Source organism: Callospermophilus lateralis, chromosome 6, assembly GCF_048772815.1.
Source record: "Callospermophilus lateralis isolate mCalLat2 chromosome 6, mCalLat2.hap1, whole genome shotgun sequence".
Lineage (NCBI taxonomy): Eukaryota > Metazoa > Chordata > Mammalia > Rodentia > Sciuridae > Callospermophilus > Callospermophilus lateralis.
The window spans coordinates 12,943,511-12,960,675 of NC_135310.1; the positions used below are offsets into that span (position 1 = coordinate 12,943,511).

A 17,165-nucleotide genomic window follows, 5' to 3' on the forward strand; every position below is an offset into this window, starting at 1 on the left:
CACCACATACAAACAAAGATGTTGTGTCCTCCGAAAACTAAAAAAACTAAAAAATAAATAAATAAATATTTAGAAAAATAAAATAAAATACAAAACAGGTCTGGGAATGTGACTCAGTGGTTGAATGTCCCTGAGTTCCCCAGTACCCCATACCCCCCAAAATCTTGCTATACAAAACATGCAAAAATCCTAAACATATAATGAAAAAAGAATTCCATTATGTGAAATTAAAAACTACATTAAATCACTTTTAAGAATTCATAGTTACACTTAAGACAGTATTATATCACAAGTCTATGAATATAAAATATCTTGCACTTGCATTAAGATATGAAGTAGCAACCATGCTTTATCAGAGCTATTTTTAATGATAATATTCTACATTCCAGATGACAACTGAGAAACTTTAAAAACTGGTTCCAGGTACAACAGTAAGGAAACTCTATTTTCAGGGCAGGGGTGGTGGTGATTGGGGGGTCTTTTTATTAATGGAGTGGGCTGAATGTCTCTATGATTTTGTCCAGATAACTGAAGAACCTAACCTAAGGTGTATATGCACATGACATGTGAACATGTATGAATTTGGATTTTTAGAAACTTCAGTTCTGACATCAACTTTGGACAGTTTCCCAGTTCACCATGTAGGGTAGGTATGGTAGAGAAATTAATAGCCATACTGGTCTAGAAAAAGTAAAACAATTTTTTTCCCACGTATACAGGGGTAACACACAGTATTAAATATATAAGGTCTTATATATGAGGGTTTGATCACAAAAACTAAAAAAAAAAAAAAAAAACTTGCACTATTTTAAATAAAACTATAACACCAAGCAAAGATGTGACTAACATAAGAGTCTGACTATAGTTACTTGGGTAGAGGATGTGATCAAGAAGAGGCACCTAGGGTGGTAGGCACATCAATCACAGTTTGATTTCAAATGAGTAGGAATTACACAGGTTTTCTCTTTGTAAAAATCCAGCTATATATGTTATTTTTCTGCACTTCTGTGTGTATATGTGTGTGTGCGTGTTTGTGTACTGCACAACACAAATTACATAAAACATCCATGGTTTCTTAAAAACACACACACAACAAGCCCAAGTTTCTCATATTGTGATGACCCAGGAGGGCAGGTCAAGATATATTTGAAATGCAACTTACAGATTGAGAGACTCATCTAAAATACCCCAGGGCAAAGAAATTTTAATAAAAAGCGCATATGCAAAGTAAGAATATGGAAGTCTGCTCCTTTCAAACTATTTGTGCCCCAAAGCCCAAATCTTTATGTGCACTATCCCAAGGGTAAGGCAATACCCATGATAAAAGTCCATCATTACAGAACACTGCACCCTACATGAAACAAAACAAAATAGGTTAAATAAATGTAACTACCTTTCAATGTGGACTCTACCCTTCCTCTGGGGAAATATCACTGGGCAGAAAAATAAATATACCAAAAGATGATAAACTGTTTTGGCTTCATCTAAAAAATTTATATCTACTACAAAGAATCAAATAATGGGCATAAAACTACCAGATCAAAATCTTTCATTATGTAATGCCTAAAGTGTTTAGCACAATTTTTCATATATTATTTACTAAGTAAATGTGTGTTACAAGATCAAACCACATTCCCTACTCTCACTGATCTAACAATGAAGAAAAAATCTGAAGGTTAATCACAGTCAAAAACTTATAAATAATGATAATGGTTGTTCATATAGGGACTATTATTAGAGACTAAAAAGATAAAATGTTTTGCTGACCTGTGGTATTGAAGAGAAGCTACATACCATCTAAGTATGTGACTGAAACATAGTATCCAGATTGTAACAAAAAAACAGTTCTGAGTAATGACATTTAATCTCACTCTGAATTTAGTGGACAAATTCACTTGTAGTACTCATGTACAATGGAAGATTTAAAAGGAGCTAGCTAAAGTCTACCTATTTTAGGAACATAGCTGAACATTTAGCTCGTGCATTTCAAGCTAGCAAATAGACTGGTAGCAAATAGATGGTATAAAAGTCAGCAAATAGTACAGTTTCTAAATCCAAATAAAATATATTTTCTTTATCATTCAGAATAATGAACTCAGTTATTTATAATGCAAATAACTATTCTAAAATTTGTCTGAGTTTGGTATTTTTGGCCTTTGCTTATGCCTCATGAAGGTTTGACAAAATCGGAACATACCATGATATTTGGCAAAATTCATTAAGACAAAGACCAGAGACCAGAATACTCTTTCAGTTTTTCTAGCTCATAGGAAGTCATCTTTATTGTTAATTTTTCATTTATCACCATCATTCATTACTCCACCTATAAATCTCTCATGACCAAAACATGAAATGATAGTTAACACAATATAAAGCTAGAAGCATGCCTCTCCCTTACCTGCATTATTTTTATTATAACACATGATAGGAATATAAAATGATACTGCCATCCTAGAAGACAATTTTGAGAGTTTCTTACAAAATGAAAACATGACTTCCTATCCCAGAGAAATGAAAAAAATTCACCAAAAATTATAATGAATGTTCCTGGCAGTTTTATACATAATAGTCAAAAGCTGGAAACAACCCAGCTGATCTTCAATAAGTGAATTGTTAAAACTGTGGTACATCCATATAATGGAACACTACCCAGAAATAAAAAGGTAAGAAACTATTTGAAACATGCAGTTACTTCCCTAGATCTCAAGAGAATTATGTTGAGTACAACATGCCTAACTCAAAAGCTACATACTATAAGATACCACTTAACCTGTTCTTGAAATGCAAAATTACAGAGAAGAAGAAACAAATATTGACTTGCTTCTTCTGATGGATAATAAATTACTTAACAATGGAATAACTTTGATCACTACAGGTCTTCATATGATTCTGAATTATCTTATTAGAACTACCTCTACCCCAAATCAAATCAGTCAACAAACAATTTTCCACAAATTCACATTTATCCTTTAAATTCTACCACTCAAATTCTGACTTCTGTATAAAGAGCAAAGACATTATATAGAACTGATAGAAATGAAGACTCTTAGGTTGCTCCATACACTCAGTGAAACAGAACCTCCATTGTATCAAGATCCCTACTAAATCCTACACACAGTAACGCTTAAGAGGCACTGCTTTAGAAAAAAGACTTTAAAGACTTGCTTTAGACTGATGAAATCTTTCATTCAGTAGCATTTTTACTTTTTAGTTTAATTTACCTAAAAAAGCACATGTTATTTTACTCACGTCTTATCTTCAAATTATTTAAGTTAATTAATCTCCATATATATTTAATCAATACCTTAAGTATTGAGAAAATAACCCTTGAAAAAAGAGAAAAGGCCTGAATCAAATACAGGTTGAGTTACTCAAGTCTACCTAGTTGACTGACACAAATCTCACCTTGATTCCTGCACTCTTCTCTCAAGTCAACTATTTTTGTGACACTGCAACTTTGCTAAATCCTTAATGCCATATACTTCTGATTCTCAAACTGCCTCTGCTTATACCTAGACACATGAATATAGACAGAAAATAATCCTAAACACAAATCAGGAAAGTACTGATTTCCTGTAGTATCATCTTATAAGGAATTAAGTCTTAAGTACCTCTGCCAGAAACTCTGGTATCAACAGAGTAATGATCACAAACAGGTGCACTCAAGAACTACAACTGTCTTAGACTCTGGTTACAAAAACATTATTAAATGTATGCAAGACAGATGTTTTCAACTTCATCTCCTCTGCTTCTCCTAGAAAATGGAACTGCGGGTATATATAATAACATGTAGCAATTTTTAACATCCTAATGGATCAAATAAAGTGATCAGCAGAAGAAAAACATCCAAGACAATATTTTATCCATACCTAATATAAACAGAGAGCTACAAGAGAGAACTTCCTTAAAGGCTATGTAAAACAACAGATTTATATTCCATTTAAAAAAAATCAATCATATTGATGTAATTATTTTCAAGGAATGCATGCTCACTTAGGCAATATAAATTTAGCAAAAATATCTGCCTGAAAGCTACCATTTTAGAATTATCCAAAAGGCACTTTCATTTTCTCTCTTAATTAGAAAATAAAATAACTAGAATCACTTTTAACAGTCTATCAAAACAACCTCAGGATTTCATTTAAAGGAGAAGAGTACAGGCACTAACATACAATTACATTACATTTAGTCTATGTATTAAAAGCTTATACTTACTTTCTGAATAAATTTCTCAACACTCTGTACCACATGTTTATAGAACTGAAAGGAAAGAAAAAAGGTACAGTATTAAAATCACTTTTAGTAAAAGAATTTCCTGCCAACCACAGGATTTAACATGGCTCAAAAGTCCCATCAAAACAATTAATTTTAATCAAAACTTCAAGATAAGCATTCACACCACTCACCTTTTACAACCAACTAGCTGGCTATGTAATTTCTTAAGTGATTCTTAAGTAGATACATGGTCAGCATGTCTAAAATGTGTTATTTAATGTAGATATAAAAGAATACTATTAAAGTCTTTTTTAAATATGCATTTTTTTAGTTGTAGATGGACACAATAACTTCATTTTGTTTATCCATTTTTATGTGGTGCTGAGGATTGAACCCAGTGCCCCACATGTGCAAGGCAAGGGCTCTACAGCTAAGCCACAGTCCTGGCCCCCTATTAAAGTCTTTATGAAAGCATACTTTGACAAACTTATGTTGACAGCAAAATATTATGATATATAAAATGGGAGATGTATAAAATGGGAGATGTATTACTTTCAAGGAAGGAAAAGAACAGGTATCCGTAATTATCAGCTAAAGCAAGGCAAGTACTAGAAAAAATCAATTACCCATCAACCTAGAACATTAACAAATCATGTGAGAGAGCTGTTTTCAACTTTATTATCTCCTGCTTCCAGAAAATGAACTACAGGAACATTTAAGATGTAGAAATGTATAATGTTCTAATGGACCATACAAAATTAACTAAAATAGAAGTAAACAAAAGGATTAAAAATTAATAATGGTATACTATTAATTATGAGAAAACACATTTTTATAAAACACAACACTAAGCATAAACCTGTAAATAAACAGAATTTCTAAATTTATAATTTAGAAATAATATTTATAACTATAAATTATAATTTAGAAATAATTATAAATTTAACAAAAAAGAATCTAGAATTTACATTTAATAAATTTTAATACCCCAATGGTAATGCCATGGTTAGCATAATGCTGTTTGAAAAATTAACCTGAATAATGAATTATGTTTTATAAGGGACACCTCCTTAGACTAAAAAGACATGAGAACTAAAGTCAATGCTATTTTATGTATGGACTATGTAGTAGACTAGGTAGCAGTATTTTATCAAAGTGAAATTTCTTACATGTAATTCTTATACTGCAGTTGCTTAGGAGAATGTCTTTGTTCTTGGAGATGTAAATTCAAGTACATAAAGATTAATAAGCACTATTATGAATGAATCCACCAGAAAAAAATGACAAAAAGTGTGTATGTACATGCATATGTGTAGAAATAATGCAAATGTGGCCAATGTTAGTAATTGTGAATTTAAGGGAAGAATATTTGATGCTCATTGCAATATTTTCCAACTTGTTAAAATTTTTCAAAATTAAAATCATTGGCACAAATTAGTACACTGTTCATAAAAACAAAGAGACTCCTGATTGACAAACACCTAGATTCAAATTTCAGCAAATTACTTAATTTCTTATATCTTTCTGACATCAGAAAATAGAAAATAAGGTTAGCACCCATACTTAACTGAATCCTTTAATTAAAAAAGTATTCTGGGGCTGGGGATGTGGCTCAAGCGGTAGCGCGCTCGCCTAGCATGCATGCGGCCCGGGTTCGAGCCTCAGCACCACATACAAACAAAGATATTGTGTCCACCGAAAAACTAAAAAATAAATATTAAAAAAATTCTCTCTCTCTCTCTAAAAAAGAAAATTGTTGATGGACCTTTATTTAAAAAAATAAAAAAGTATTCTGCTCAGGAAAGTTACATAAATACACCAACTTCTAATTTTTACAGAATAAAAATGGCAATACACGTTTACATATTCACAGGATTGTGATCATAAAAATCATTATAATAGAGAATAGTATAGATAAAGTGCAAGAGACTCAATTTGTTCTATATACTAAGCCTATCAGATGGGAGCAGGGTGAATTACTTCTTTGAAAAATGTGGTAACTGTCCTTATCCTGTCTGATTTTCCCTATTTAAGTATAGAGATTGTAACTATAATGATGTTTAAGATACTAATTACAAATCTGAAAACTAAGTTTTAGCTATAAGAAAACTGCAAAATCAACCAATTATCTGAATTTATCTCAGTACCAACTATTAGTAAATAGAAATTTGTTAAATGTTATATACAGTTATTAGAAAATAATTTATATAGTTGGTACTTCTAGTTATGGATGATGTTTTAATTCATACTAGGAAAACATTCACAAAATATTCACAGGTTAATATCTACTTAATTAAAAATAGACATTCAGCCCTCCTAAATAAAGCACGGAATCTTAGCTGTGGGAACAAGAACTTCTTGGAAAGATGTCTGTGGTTGAGCTTCAAAGGTTCTTTAGCCAAGAAATTTTATATATTTTTTTAAATTTATATCTATGTTCTAGAGAAATATACATGTTTTTCCTGAACACAGGTTCAAAACCTATCCAAAACCCATCTCTGTGTTCCCTTTCCATAGTTCAAGTATCTTATGAACAACAAGGCCTAATTGTTTTCCACAGTGGTCCATTTTTAAAATCTATACAGAATCAATAAGGTGTTATTTTCATTTAGAAGTCTTCTACTAATTTGTATTTAAGATTCTGCAATGTCAGTGTGACAAATGACAATTTAAAATCTCCATGATGTGGCTAATGTCCAAAGTATCACCTGCCTAAGAAAAGTAAAAATATTTACTTTAAAGCTTATGGAAGGATAAATATCAAAATGTTAAGTGTTTATGAGGGAGGGTTTACAAGTAATACACTTTTTTTCTTTTACACACTAAACATATATTAATTCTTCACATGAGAAAATATATAAAAATTATTTCTCCTTCAAAATACTAGGGTGGTATTTTCTTTTGAAAACATAAGAGTAAAATTTATTACTCACCTTAATAGCTTTGATGGCCGCCTTTGTAATCTGGGTCATTTTTGCTTTAGAAATGGGTGGTTTGTAGTCATTCAAGGAATACAACTGATAAAAAAAAAAAAAAAAGAATAAATTTTAAATACAGCAAAACTAATTGTTTCCAAGCAATAATATGAAATTACCAACATTAAAAATCAGGCTCAAAATCTTTAGTCAGCACAGAAACACATCAAAATCACGATGAACTATCACTTGGTAGTTGCTTAGATATTACACATTGCTGGTGGAAATGTAAAATTCTCCAATAGTTTTTATGAAACAGTTTGGTAGTTTCTTGAAAAAATTTTAAAGTTATTGAATGATCCAATTTCACTCCAAAGTATCTGCGCCAAAGAGCTAAAAACAAACATAAAAACTTCTACATGGATAATCATATATATAAAATTCATTAAAATTCCATTTGAAAAGCAGAAAGAGCCCAAATATTCATCATCTGATGAATAAACAAAATGTTTTATCTGTTCAATGAAATTTTAGCGATAAAAAGGAAAACTGAGGGACTGGGGCTGTAGCTCAGTTGGTAGAGTGGCTTGCCTACCACATGTGAGGCACTGGGTTTGATCCCCAGCACCACATAAAAATAAAATAAAGGTACTGTGTCCATCTACTAAAAGGAATATTGAGGGCATGTGTTGTAGTTCAGAGGAAGAGCACTTGTCTAGCATGTATATGAGATACTGGGTTCAGTTCTCAGCACCACATATAAATAAATAAAATAAAGGTCCTTTGACAACTAAAAATATTTTTTTTTTTAAAAAAGGGAACTCTGATAAATACTACAAAATGTATGAAGCTTAGAAACATTTTGCTAAGTTAAATAAGAAAAATGATGAATTAATGATAAGAGTTTCTTTGGAAGTGAAGAAATATTTTAAAGTTAATTGTGGTAATGTTTGCACAACTTTAATATAGCAAAACCATTGATTTGTACACTTCAAATTGGTTGATTTTATGGTATACCATTTCTTTTTAATCAGGGGATCTAAAGTTTAACAAGAATCCTCCCTCCAAAAAATCTTTATTTTGAAATTTCTTACATAAGCAAAGGGTAAAAATAGTGCTTAGAAAGAAAGCAGTTAAAGACATGTTAGAGAAATTAGGCAACAAGTAACTATGAATAAATGAATACTGATTAAAACTTTGAATCTGGCGGAGTGGAGCATGCCTAGAATCCCCAGTGCCTCTTGGATGCTGAGGCAGGCGAGATCCTGTCTCAAAATTTAAAAAAGGACTGGGATGTAGCTCAGTGGTAAAGCATCCCTGAGTTTAATTTCCACTCAAAAAAAATTTTTTTTTCATTGTACACAGTGATGCTAACATTTTTAACTATAATTGGCATAATAATTTAGAAACCTGGAAACGGCTTTACCATTAAAACACTGCAAAACACACTTGAACAGACTTCAAATTCTATTCACTTTCACCTCTTTTATATGTGGAATCTGTTGTTTTCCCCATAATTTGTCTCCTCTTCCTCCCCTGGTCACCACCTCCATGACAACAGTCCAAGTTACCTTCATCACCCACCTGGACAACACCTAAATGGATGTGTTGTCACCACATTTACAACTCTTTTAAAAACTATCTTGATCAGATGACTGACACTCAAAACTACTCCAACACCCCTTAATATGGTCAATCACTTCTCTTCAGATACATGATTTAAAAAAAAAAAAAAAAAGTCTGCATATATAAGGCCCTGCCTGGTCCAACTCCTGTGTCTATTTCCAGCCTCAGTTTATACCATGCTCACTGGCCCTTCCCTGCTCCTGGAACAAATGATCTCCCCCACCTCGGAGGTTGAGTTCCCTGGGCCCCAAATCAAGAGGCTTGTTCCCTCTATTTAGACACATGTCACCATGGCTTCCCCAGTAGTTATCTTTCAGACAGGTAGCAGACAGACAAGTGATGAAAACATAAGGTTAAGGGGAAAATTCTATAGAATGAACTTATGTACTGACCCTCACATGCTTTCTTTTACAATTTACTTGAGAAAACTCTGGTGCTGCGTAGCTTAAGCCAACAGGATATGCTACATTTCTCAACAAACAACCTTCTATCTGCAGAAGAAAGACTCCTCCCTGATGATAAGAACACACATTACTCTGAAAGGGGTACCTGTGTAACCTTTACACAGACCAGATTACAGGACTCAGGCAGACAGAATAATTAGAAGCAAAGCCCCCAATCATAAAATCTGTAGAACCAAGTTCCAATCAAAATCAGTAAGTATGGCCAAGATGACTCAAGAGTTGCCTTAGATATTTAGTATGTCATTATAACAGTAAATCTCCCCTCCATGGGGTAGGGGTAAGACCATGTGCAGTGGGACTTCAAAGTCTTATGCAATCCTGCTGCCACTCAAAAGTCAAGGGGTCGACCTTGGTGGGACTCTTTGAAAACTTCCCTGGAACCCCCCAACAAAACAGGAGGGCAGGAGGGGCCTCTTTTCTGTGAGGACCCACTCTCTCCCTTTTTCCCTTAAGAGTGTTCCTTCTTTCCTTTTCCTTTCCCTAGTAATAAACTCCTGCCTGCAACTATATGCAACCTGTCTGAAAATCTCTACAGCATGAATGCAAAGAACCAGTGACCAAGGACCTCTGTTATTGCTTTGGCTCTACTGATGGCCTTGCACTGGAACATTTCTTAAAGCATTATCTAATGAGGAAAGGGTCTCCTACCTCTCCAATAAGATGAAGACAAGACTCTCCTCTTTATGGGCTCACTGCCCTGCCACTTACTTTTGAAGCATTCACTGCAGTAATCTGACATTTACTTGTATGATTAATACTTGGATTTTTAAAAAAGGACTGCCACAAGGGTGATGGTAACTGATACCAATCAACAAAGGGTGTTAAGTTTCTTAAAAGCAATTTAAGTTTACCAAGGGGTAAATATATAGCATTTACTGTGCAAATTAGAATCAATTCTAGTACAAGTAAAACTATCCTTCGCCCTTTAATTTCCTGTAAAGGGACCCACCTGCTAACGATATTGCCTAAGATTGTATTCTGTCAGATACTTTCTAAGAACTCTTAAGCTAAGATACTTAAGATCTTACACTACCCATTAAACCAAATACCTATATCAAACAAGGAATTTTAATATATACTTTTTACTATACTTTAATATACTATATTTCTACCTATTTTAGAAAATGTACCTATATGCCAGTATATTCATTGGGTGCAAAATAACAAAGCTTTCTATGGCTTTACAACAAGCCAGGTAAAGTAAAGATCAATTTTCCAGAATTTCTTAGAGGACCCATCTGAGATCCATTCCTGCCCTCTCTCTCTAGAAAATAAGATCTAAGAACACAAACCCTGTCTTTTTTTTGGTATTCTATTTTTTTCATATATCCAATATCTGGCAAAGACTAGTTATTTGTTAAGAATAAATTAAAATAGACAAATAAATACAAGACTCAGTAATGCAAAAGTCTGAACAGGAAAACCCATATTTAGATTCTAACTATGTTACCTTATGAAAAGTTGATAACCCCCTGAACAAAAACAATATATATCTGTTTCATAAAAACGCCTAATATGCGTGAGGCACTAGGTACGATTCTCAGCACCACATACAAATAAATAAAGATCCATCAATAGCTAATTTTTTAAAAAAATCCTTTTCTTTGATAGGCCTTCTTCATTTAAATGAGTCATAGTCAAATATCATTCACTCAACCATTTGGAGGCACACTCTATATTTATATTACTAGGCAAGGAAGAGGCATCAGATTGTTTTATAGCTGACAACACATTATTTCTTTCATTTTGTGTAACAAAGGAAAGCCCTGAATTTCAATCAAGCACTAGCCTACATTCTAGCAGACCAAGACTTTGCTTGCTTTTTGAGGGGTGTGGTGGCGAAATACAATTTAGATTCCAAAAACATTTTCAGTAGTGGTAGAGCACTTGCCTATTATACTTGAAATCCTAGGTTCAATCCCCAGGACAGGAGGATGGAGGGGTACAGACATCCAACAATCTGAAGAAAGCACTTTCTTCCAAGATCCTCCTTTTAAAAATCCATACTGTAAACATTTAAAGTATTACTCAAAAAAACACTGAGCAATACATTTCAAAGACTTAATACATAACTAACCACTTTTTTAGATTCTCTAACAATTCGATTTATTAAATCAGATCATCAGAAAACTGTCAGATCATTTCATCTATTTCTTCACCAATCACTTTTACTGAGATTAATATTAAGTCCTCAACTTTTAAAGAAGGCTGACAGAAATTTCCCCTAGGACATGGTCTTTCTAGCAATCTGTTAAATAATTTTTCCCAAAAGGTGCCTTACTCAAGAATTAACAAAGTATGTTCCCCTTGAATCCAGTAACAAGACAGTGATTTATTTAGTTTGTATATTTACTTTTTATCAAAGATGAACAACTTGGGCTGCAATTGTGGCTTAGTGGTATGAGGTACTGGATTTGATCCTTAGCACCACAGAAAAATTAATAAATAAAGGTGTACATCTACAACTAAAAAATATTTTTAAAAAAGATGGATAACAGGTTCCTTCCTTCTTGCCTTGTGTTCTAGAGATATTGCTGTTATCTTTTTTTTTTTTTTTTTTTTTTTTTTTTGCTAGTAGGAACAAACATCCCAAATGTCTACTTGACAGAAGAAATAAAAGATAGGTAGAAGAGAAACAAAAGACAAGAAAAATAGAACTTTAATTTGAAAGTCTTATACTAAAGTTTCCCCTACCTTTACTCCCCAAGCCAGTTCTCTTTTCAAGGCTGTTCACTCCCAAATTTCAGGGAAATCCACAAATCTTTACTCACAATCTTAAAGCTGCTGGAAATTCACACTTAGGAAAATTGCCCTGTGTACTGTAAACTAGCCCACAAACACATGTATTTTTTAGAAGAGATGGAGCAAGGGGAAATGTAAAACCTAGAATATAGGATACTTTCCCAGAAATCTATAATAAAGGGTACTTTCCCAAGGTAATCTATTGATCAGGTAATGGAGAAGACATCAACATAGCTCATCAACCAACTCTCATCAATTGTACAATAAGCCACCATGAATTAGGAATAGATATAAAATTCTCTCCATTTTCTCAAAATCTGAATCAGGACACAAAACACATCAGGGTTTTAACAAAGAAAAACGCTGGAGAAGAATAAAAGTTGATTTGGGGACCTTACTTTTGTTTTGCCTGATGATTTCCACTTCCACACTTAAGTCAGAGGACCACAGCTATGAACTGCCAGACCACCATAAAGTGTCTTGTGATCATCAGACTGATATCCCCACATACTTCCCATGCCCACCCCTCACCAAGTTTTCTTTAAAAGAAGAATCTGAGAATCCTAAAAGCATCTCTCACTCAAGATGGTCCACATTCTCTCTTGTCCTAAACAAATCTCTGTGCCTAAGAATTTAACACATCTATAATTTCTTTTCTATAGCATTTGCAGGACCCAGTAGTTCTGAGTTGAGGACCCTTCTCTTGGACTTACTTGTACCACCCCCAGTGACATACTGACATCTTAATTTCACTAGTTTTATGGTATACAAAAATAAAACTTCTGTGTTTACCTTAACTAGGCTACTTCAAAGTTCTTCTGAATCAATTACTTAGAACACAAAATTTTTAGCATTTATTGAACTAATGAGAACCTATCGCATGATTTCAGAAACAGCTTGTCATCATCCAATTTCCCTTCTAGTTTTTTTCTCCAAATTTCTATGTTCTATACAGACTACTGTCAGTAAATCCTAAGCATCAAACTCATTCCTCTAGGACTTCTAACAAAGAACATCTGCTGAGAATTTTGTAAATGTCACTATAACATTCAATAGTTTAAGACAAGAATAGTCTGGGGTTGTAGCTCAGTGGTAGAGTGCTTGCCAAGCACATGTGAGGCACTAGGTTCAATTCTCAGCACTATATATATATATATGTATGTATGTATTATGTCCATCTACAACTAAAAAAATTTTTAGATAAAGAAAACAATGAACATAAGGGCTGGGAATATAGCTCAGAGGGTAGAGTGCTTGCGTAGCATGCCAAGGCTCTGGGTTCATTCCCAGCACTGAAGAAAAAGAAAAAAGGAAGAAATGATAAATCCATAGTGATGGAATGCTGCCAGCGAATTAGAGGCTTTTAACAGACTTCCACAATAATTCACCATACATGAATAGACAAACTACCTTTAGATCCACAAGATATGATACAATGACTGAATACAGCAAGCATTCACTAATAAATATTATTCAACAGGTAACTTATTTACACTGTATAACAATGCTTATTATTAAAACTGCCAAGTTCCATTCACACTCCAGCCCTCATCAAATATGTAAACAATCCACAAAGAATCAGAAATAGAATTATCTCCGTTTTCTCAAAATCTGAACCAGGACACAAAAAACATCAGGGTTTTAACAGTGGGGAAATGCTGGAGAAGAATTAAAATTGATTCTGGGACCATACTTTTGTTTTGCTTATGATTCCCACTTCTATGCTTAGGTCAGAAGAACACAGCTGCATGCTCTCTAGGCTTGGGCTCTCCAACTGGGGTAAATAGTTTTCCCTGCTGGTGTGTCTTCCAAAACCTCAAGTGGCTATTTACCCCAGTTCAGTTTGTTATATTAAGTTCTTCCTCAGTTAAAACTACCATAATTTTTCTAGATTCCCCTGGTGCTTGCTGTGCACCAGATTGAACTCTGCTTCCCAAACTTAAGCTTCTTCCCCTTATATACCATGTGCTAATATTATCTAATCTAAAGTTACAAATGCCTTTACTTACACAAACTCACTACATTCATCTGACCTCAGAATAACCTAAGCTGTCCTTCTTCCTTTGGTCACCAACACATCATTTCAACAGAAAGGTACAAAATAAAAGCTCTCTAATTAATTCAGTTCTCCTCGTATACACTGAATAGTCCTCCTTAAATTTGTAACTTACTTTTTTTATGCTGCTAAAAAAAAAGTAAGTTACAAATTTAAGGAGGACTTTTAATGTACACGCTTGCTAGACAAGTGTTCTACCACTGAGCTAAATTCCCAACCCTAATCTCACAAAAGGCTTTTAAAATTTCTATGTTACCACTTGTGATACCAGAGCAAATGCATATTTTTAACCTGTAAACTTTTAAGTCCAATCAGCTTCTAATGACTTTAACCAAGATTTGAGGAATCTTTTACCTAAGCTAAAATATTTAGCTCAGCTGCTGCTTCTGGCTACTCCACCACAAAATTTCTACTAATGACCTTAAATGCCACTTAATATAAATTAGGCCAGGGGTCAGAAACATTTTCTGTAATGGTTTATCAAATATTTTAGGTTTTGTGAATGTAATCATATGGATGTGGTTTGTCCCCATACTAAAAGTCTGGCTGCTAGTGTGGTGGTGGGCTTTAAGGGGGAGAGTCTATGTGGAGGTCCTTGGAACACCGGGGAAGCTACTCTCAGAAGAGAATAAGGTATTTCTCTTGCAATACTCTGGTAGTTTTCCCAGGAGGATTAGAGGACTGTTATACAAGCCTGAGCCTGGCCCCACACAGCTCTCTGTCTTCATGATCACTTGCTCCTGGAAATGGTCCTGCCACTGCCATCCACCATAATCTAAAGCAGTTAACAGGTCTCTCACCAGAACGAAGCCCATGCAAACACATACCCTTGAACCTCCAAAACTGCAAACTAAAAAATTCTCTTCTTCATAAGTTGCCTCCCTCATATGTTTTGAGAAGAATCAGCAGACAAAGACATTACAAACTTCTAAAAATGGAAATGTGATAAAAGAGTTGATAACTGATAAAATGGGGAAACCACAAGTCACAGCACACACAAAAGAAGATACAGCCAAGGAGTGAAATAATTTGTCCTGTAGAATTCCGGAGTCTCACCTCTCAAAACTCAAGGTATTAAAGAGGGCAGTAGCAGCACAAACAAATTAATGCTCTATACTTACTATTCCAACAGCTCAATAAAAAATGGCTAAATTTTAAGAAATAGTGGCATAAAAATATTATTTACTGATAAGAGGGTAATCACCCAAAGAACTCAAGCATTAAGAACTAAAACAGGAGGGATCAAGGACAAGGAAGAGCTTCCAATAAAATCTCTTCAGCTTGGGCGGGGATTGTGGCTTAGCAATAGAGTGCATGTGAGGCCCTGGGTTCAGTCCTCAGCACCACATGAAAATAAATAAATAAAATAAAGGTATTGTGTCCAACTAAACTAAAAAAACAAATATTTTTTAAATCTCTTCAGCTCTCTCCTACCTGCAGTTCTTATGTTGAAACCCCAAACCCCAAAGATATTGTATTTGGAAACAGGGCTTCTTTGAAAGCAATTGAGGCTAAATAAGGACATGACTGTAGACAATCCTGGTCCAATAGGATTGGTTTCCTTATAAGAGACACCAAGGAGCTCTCACTCAGACATACACTGTCTTGTATGTTCTCTCCCTAACCCATACTTCAGTGTGAGGGCAGCTATCTGAAAGCCAGCAAGAGTCTTTCCATGAACCTAATGGTCAGCACCTAAATCTTGAACTACCTAGCATAAAGATCTGTAAGAAAATAAATTTTAATTATTTTAATTATTTAAGACCCTTTACAAATAATGTTCATATATGAACATTTTTGATCCAATTAAGAGCATATAACTGTCATGATTAATAAATTAGAGGTTGGAGGAGAAAGCCAGGGAAAAACATACACATCTTTTTGATGCATTTAAAAGAGAACCTTCTCATTCATAAGGATTACTATTCCTAGTTCCAAATCACTGAGGTAGAAACTGAAATAACTATTCATTCTCACATCCCAACTCCCAACTGTGTCACTGGAATGAAGGACAATAGGAACATGACAATGTAGTTTTCCTATTTAGTGAATTCTGTCAATTTTACATTTATTTTATTTAAATAGGAACTACTGGCATTCCCATGGTTTTATTAAAGTTTTCATGTTCTACACTAAAGATAGTAAACTATAAACAAAATGCATTTTTAAATAATCAGAACTATTTTCAAAATCAGAACTATTTATAAATGTTAGTAATGAAAATGCCAAAGCATTGTATTTATGATACAAAACAGCACCCTGAGATTTCTCCTTGCTTGGTGGCACAGGCCCTGTATAAACCCCCTCTCCAAATAATCCTGCACCCTTGAATGTGAGTAAGTCTTGTGAATTTGATGAGATAGTCATTCTCTGGTAACTGTTATATAAGTCTCTGCAGCAGCAGCAGAGACAGAATTTCTTGCTGGTTTTAAAGAAATACACTGCCATGTGTAAGAGAGGTCCCCATGGCTACAAGACCAGAGGGAGGCCACTAGAAACAGAGTTAACAGTGCCTGGATCATAACCCATCAAAATTATTAACTAAATATATGCTGTTTTTAGTCAAACACTAAATTTCTGACAACCTATTACACAGCAATAGAAAACTAATATAATAAAACACAGTTTTGAGCAGGGCACTGAGATTCATGCCTATAATACCAGCAACTTAGGAAGTGGAAGCATGAGAAAAGTCTTAAGTTTGATGACAGTCTCAGCAACCAATACCCCCCATCTCAAAATAAAAGGGGTGAGGCTGGGAATGTAGGTATTGAACCCAGCACCCTGGGTTCAATACCCATCCCTAAAACCCCCAAAAATAGTCTTGAGTGATTTTTCTTCATTTTCTAAATTGTGTGCATTAAGTCTTCTTAATCATTTTTGTTAAAATTATTTTTATTACCACTTCAAAGTAGAAATTAAATTTTGAAAACTATGCTCTTCCCTAAGGAATTTTAAAAGTGAAAATGGAAAATCAATATTTTGAATATAGGAGTAAAATAAAAACACTAAGATTTATCTCAACTATGGAGTCATTTTAAAGAGCATGTTATTCACCAACTTTAATATCTGAACATCTTAATCAAACTTTACTTCAAGTCAAAACTGAAATATCCTCTATATACAAAATTTCTGACTAAAATATAG

General features: G+C 33.9%; 1 protein-coding gene across 9 annotated transcripts in view; it reads right to left on the reverse strand.

Annotated features, from left to right (window-relative positions):
* Positions 1 to 17,165, reverse strand: part of Scaf8 (SR-related CTD associated factor 8) — a 212,126-nt gene that overhangs the window by 172,885 nt on the left and 22,076 nt on the right. For all 9 annotated transcript variants that reach the window (XR_013091587.2, XR_013091586.2, XR_013091588.2 and 6 more), the window contains 2 exons: positions 7,149 to 7,232; positions 4,216 to 4,260 (listed from right to left, as the gene is read on the reverse strand). Coding sequence is in view for 6 of the 9 variants with exons in the window: in XM_076858100.2 (XP_076714215.1) it covers positions 4,216 to 4,260; positions 7,149 to 7,232 (129 nt within the window). In the remaining 3 variants the exon portion in view is untranslated. The remainder of the gene's footprint in view (positions 1 to 4,215; positions 4,261 to 7,148; positions 7,233 to 17,165) is intronic.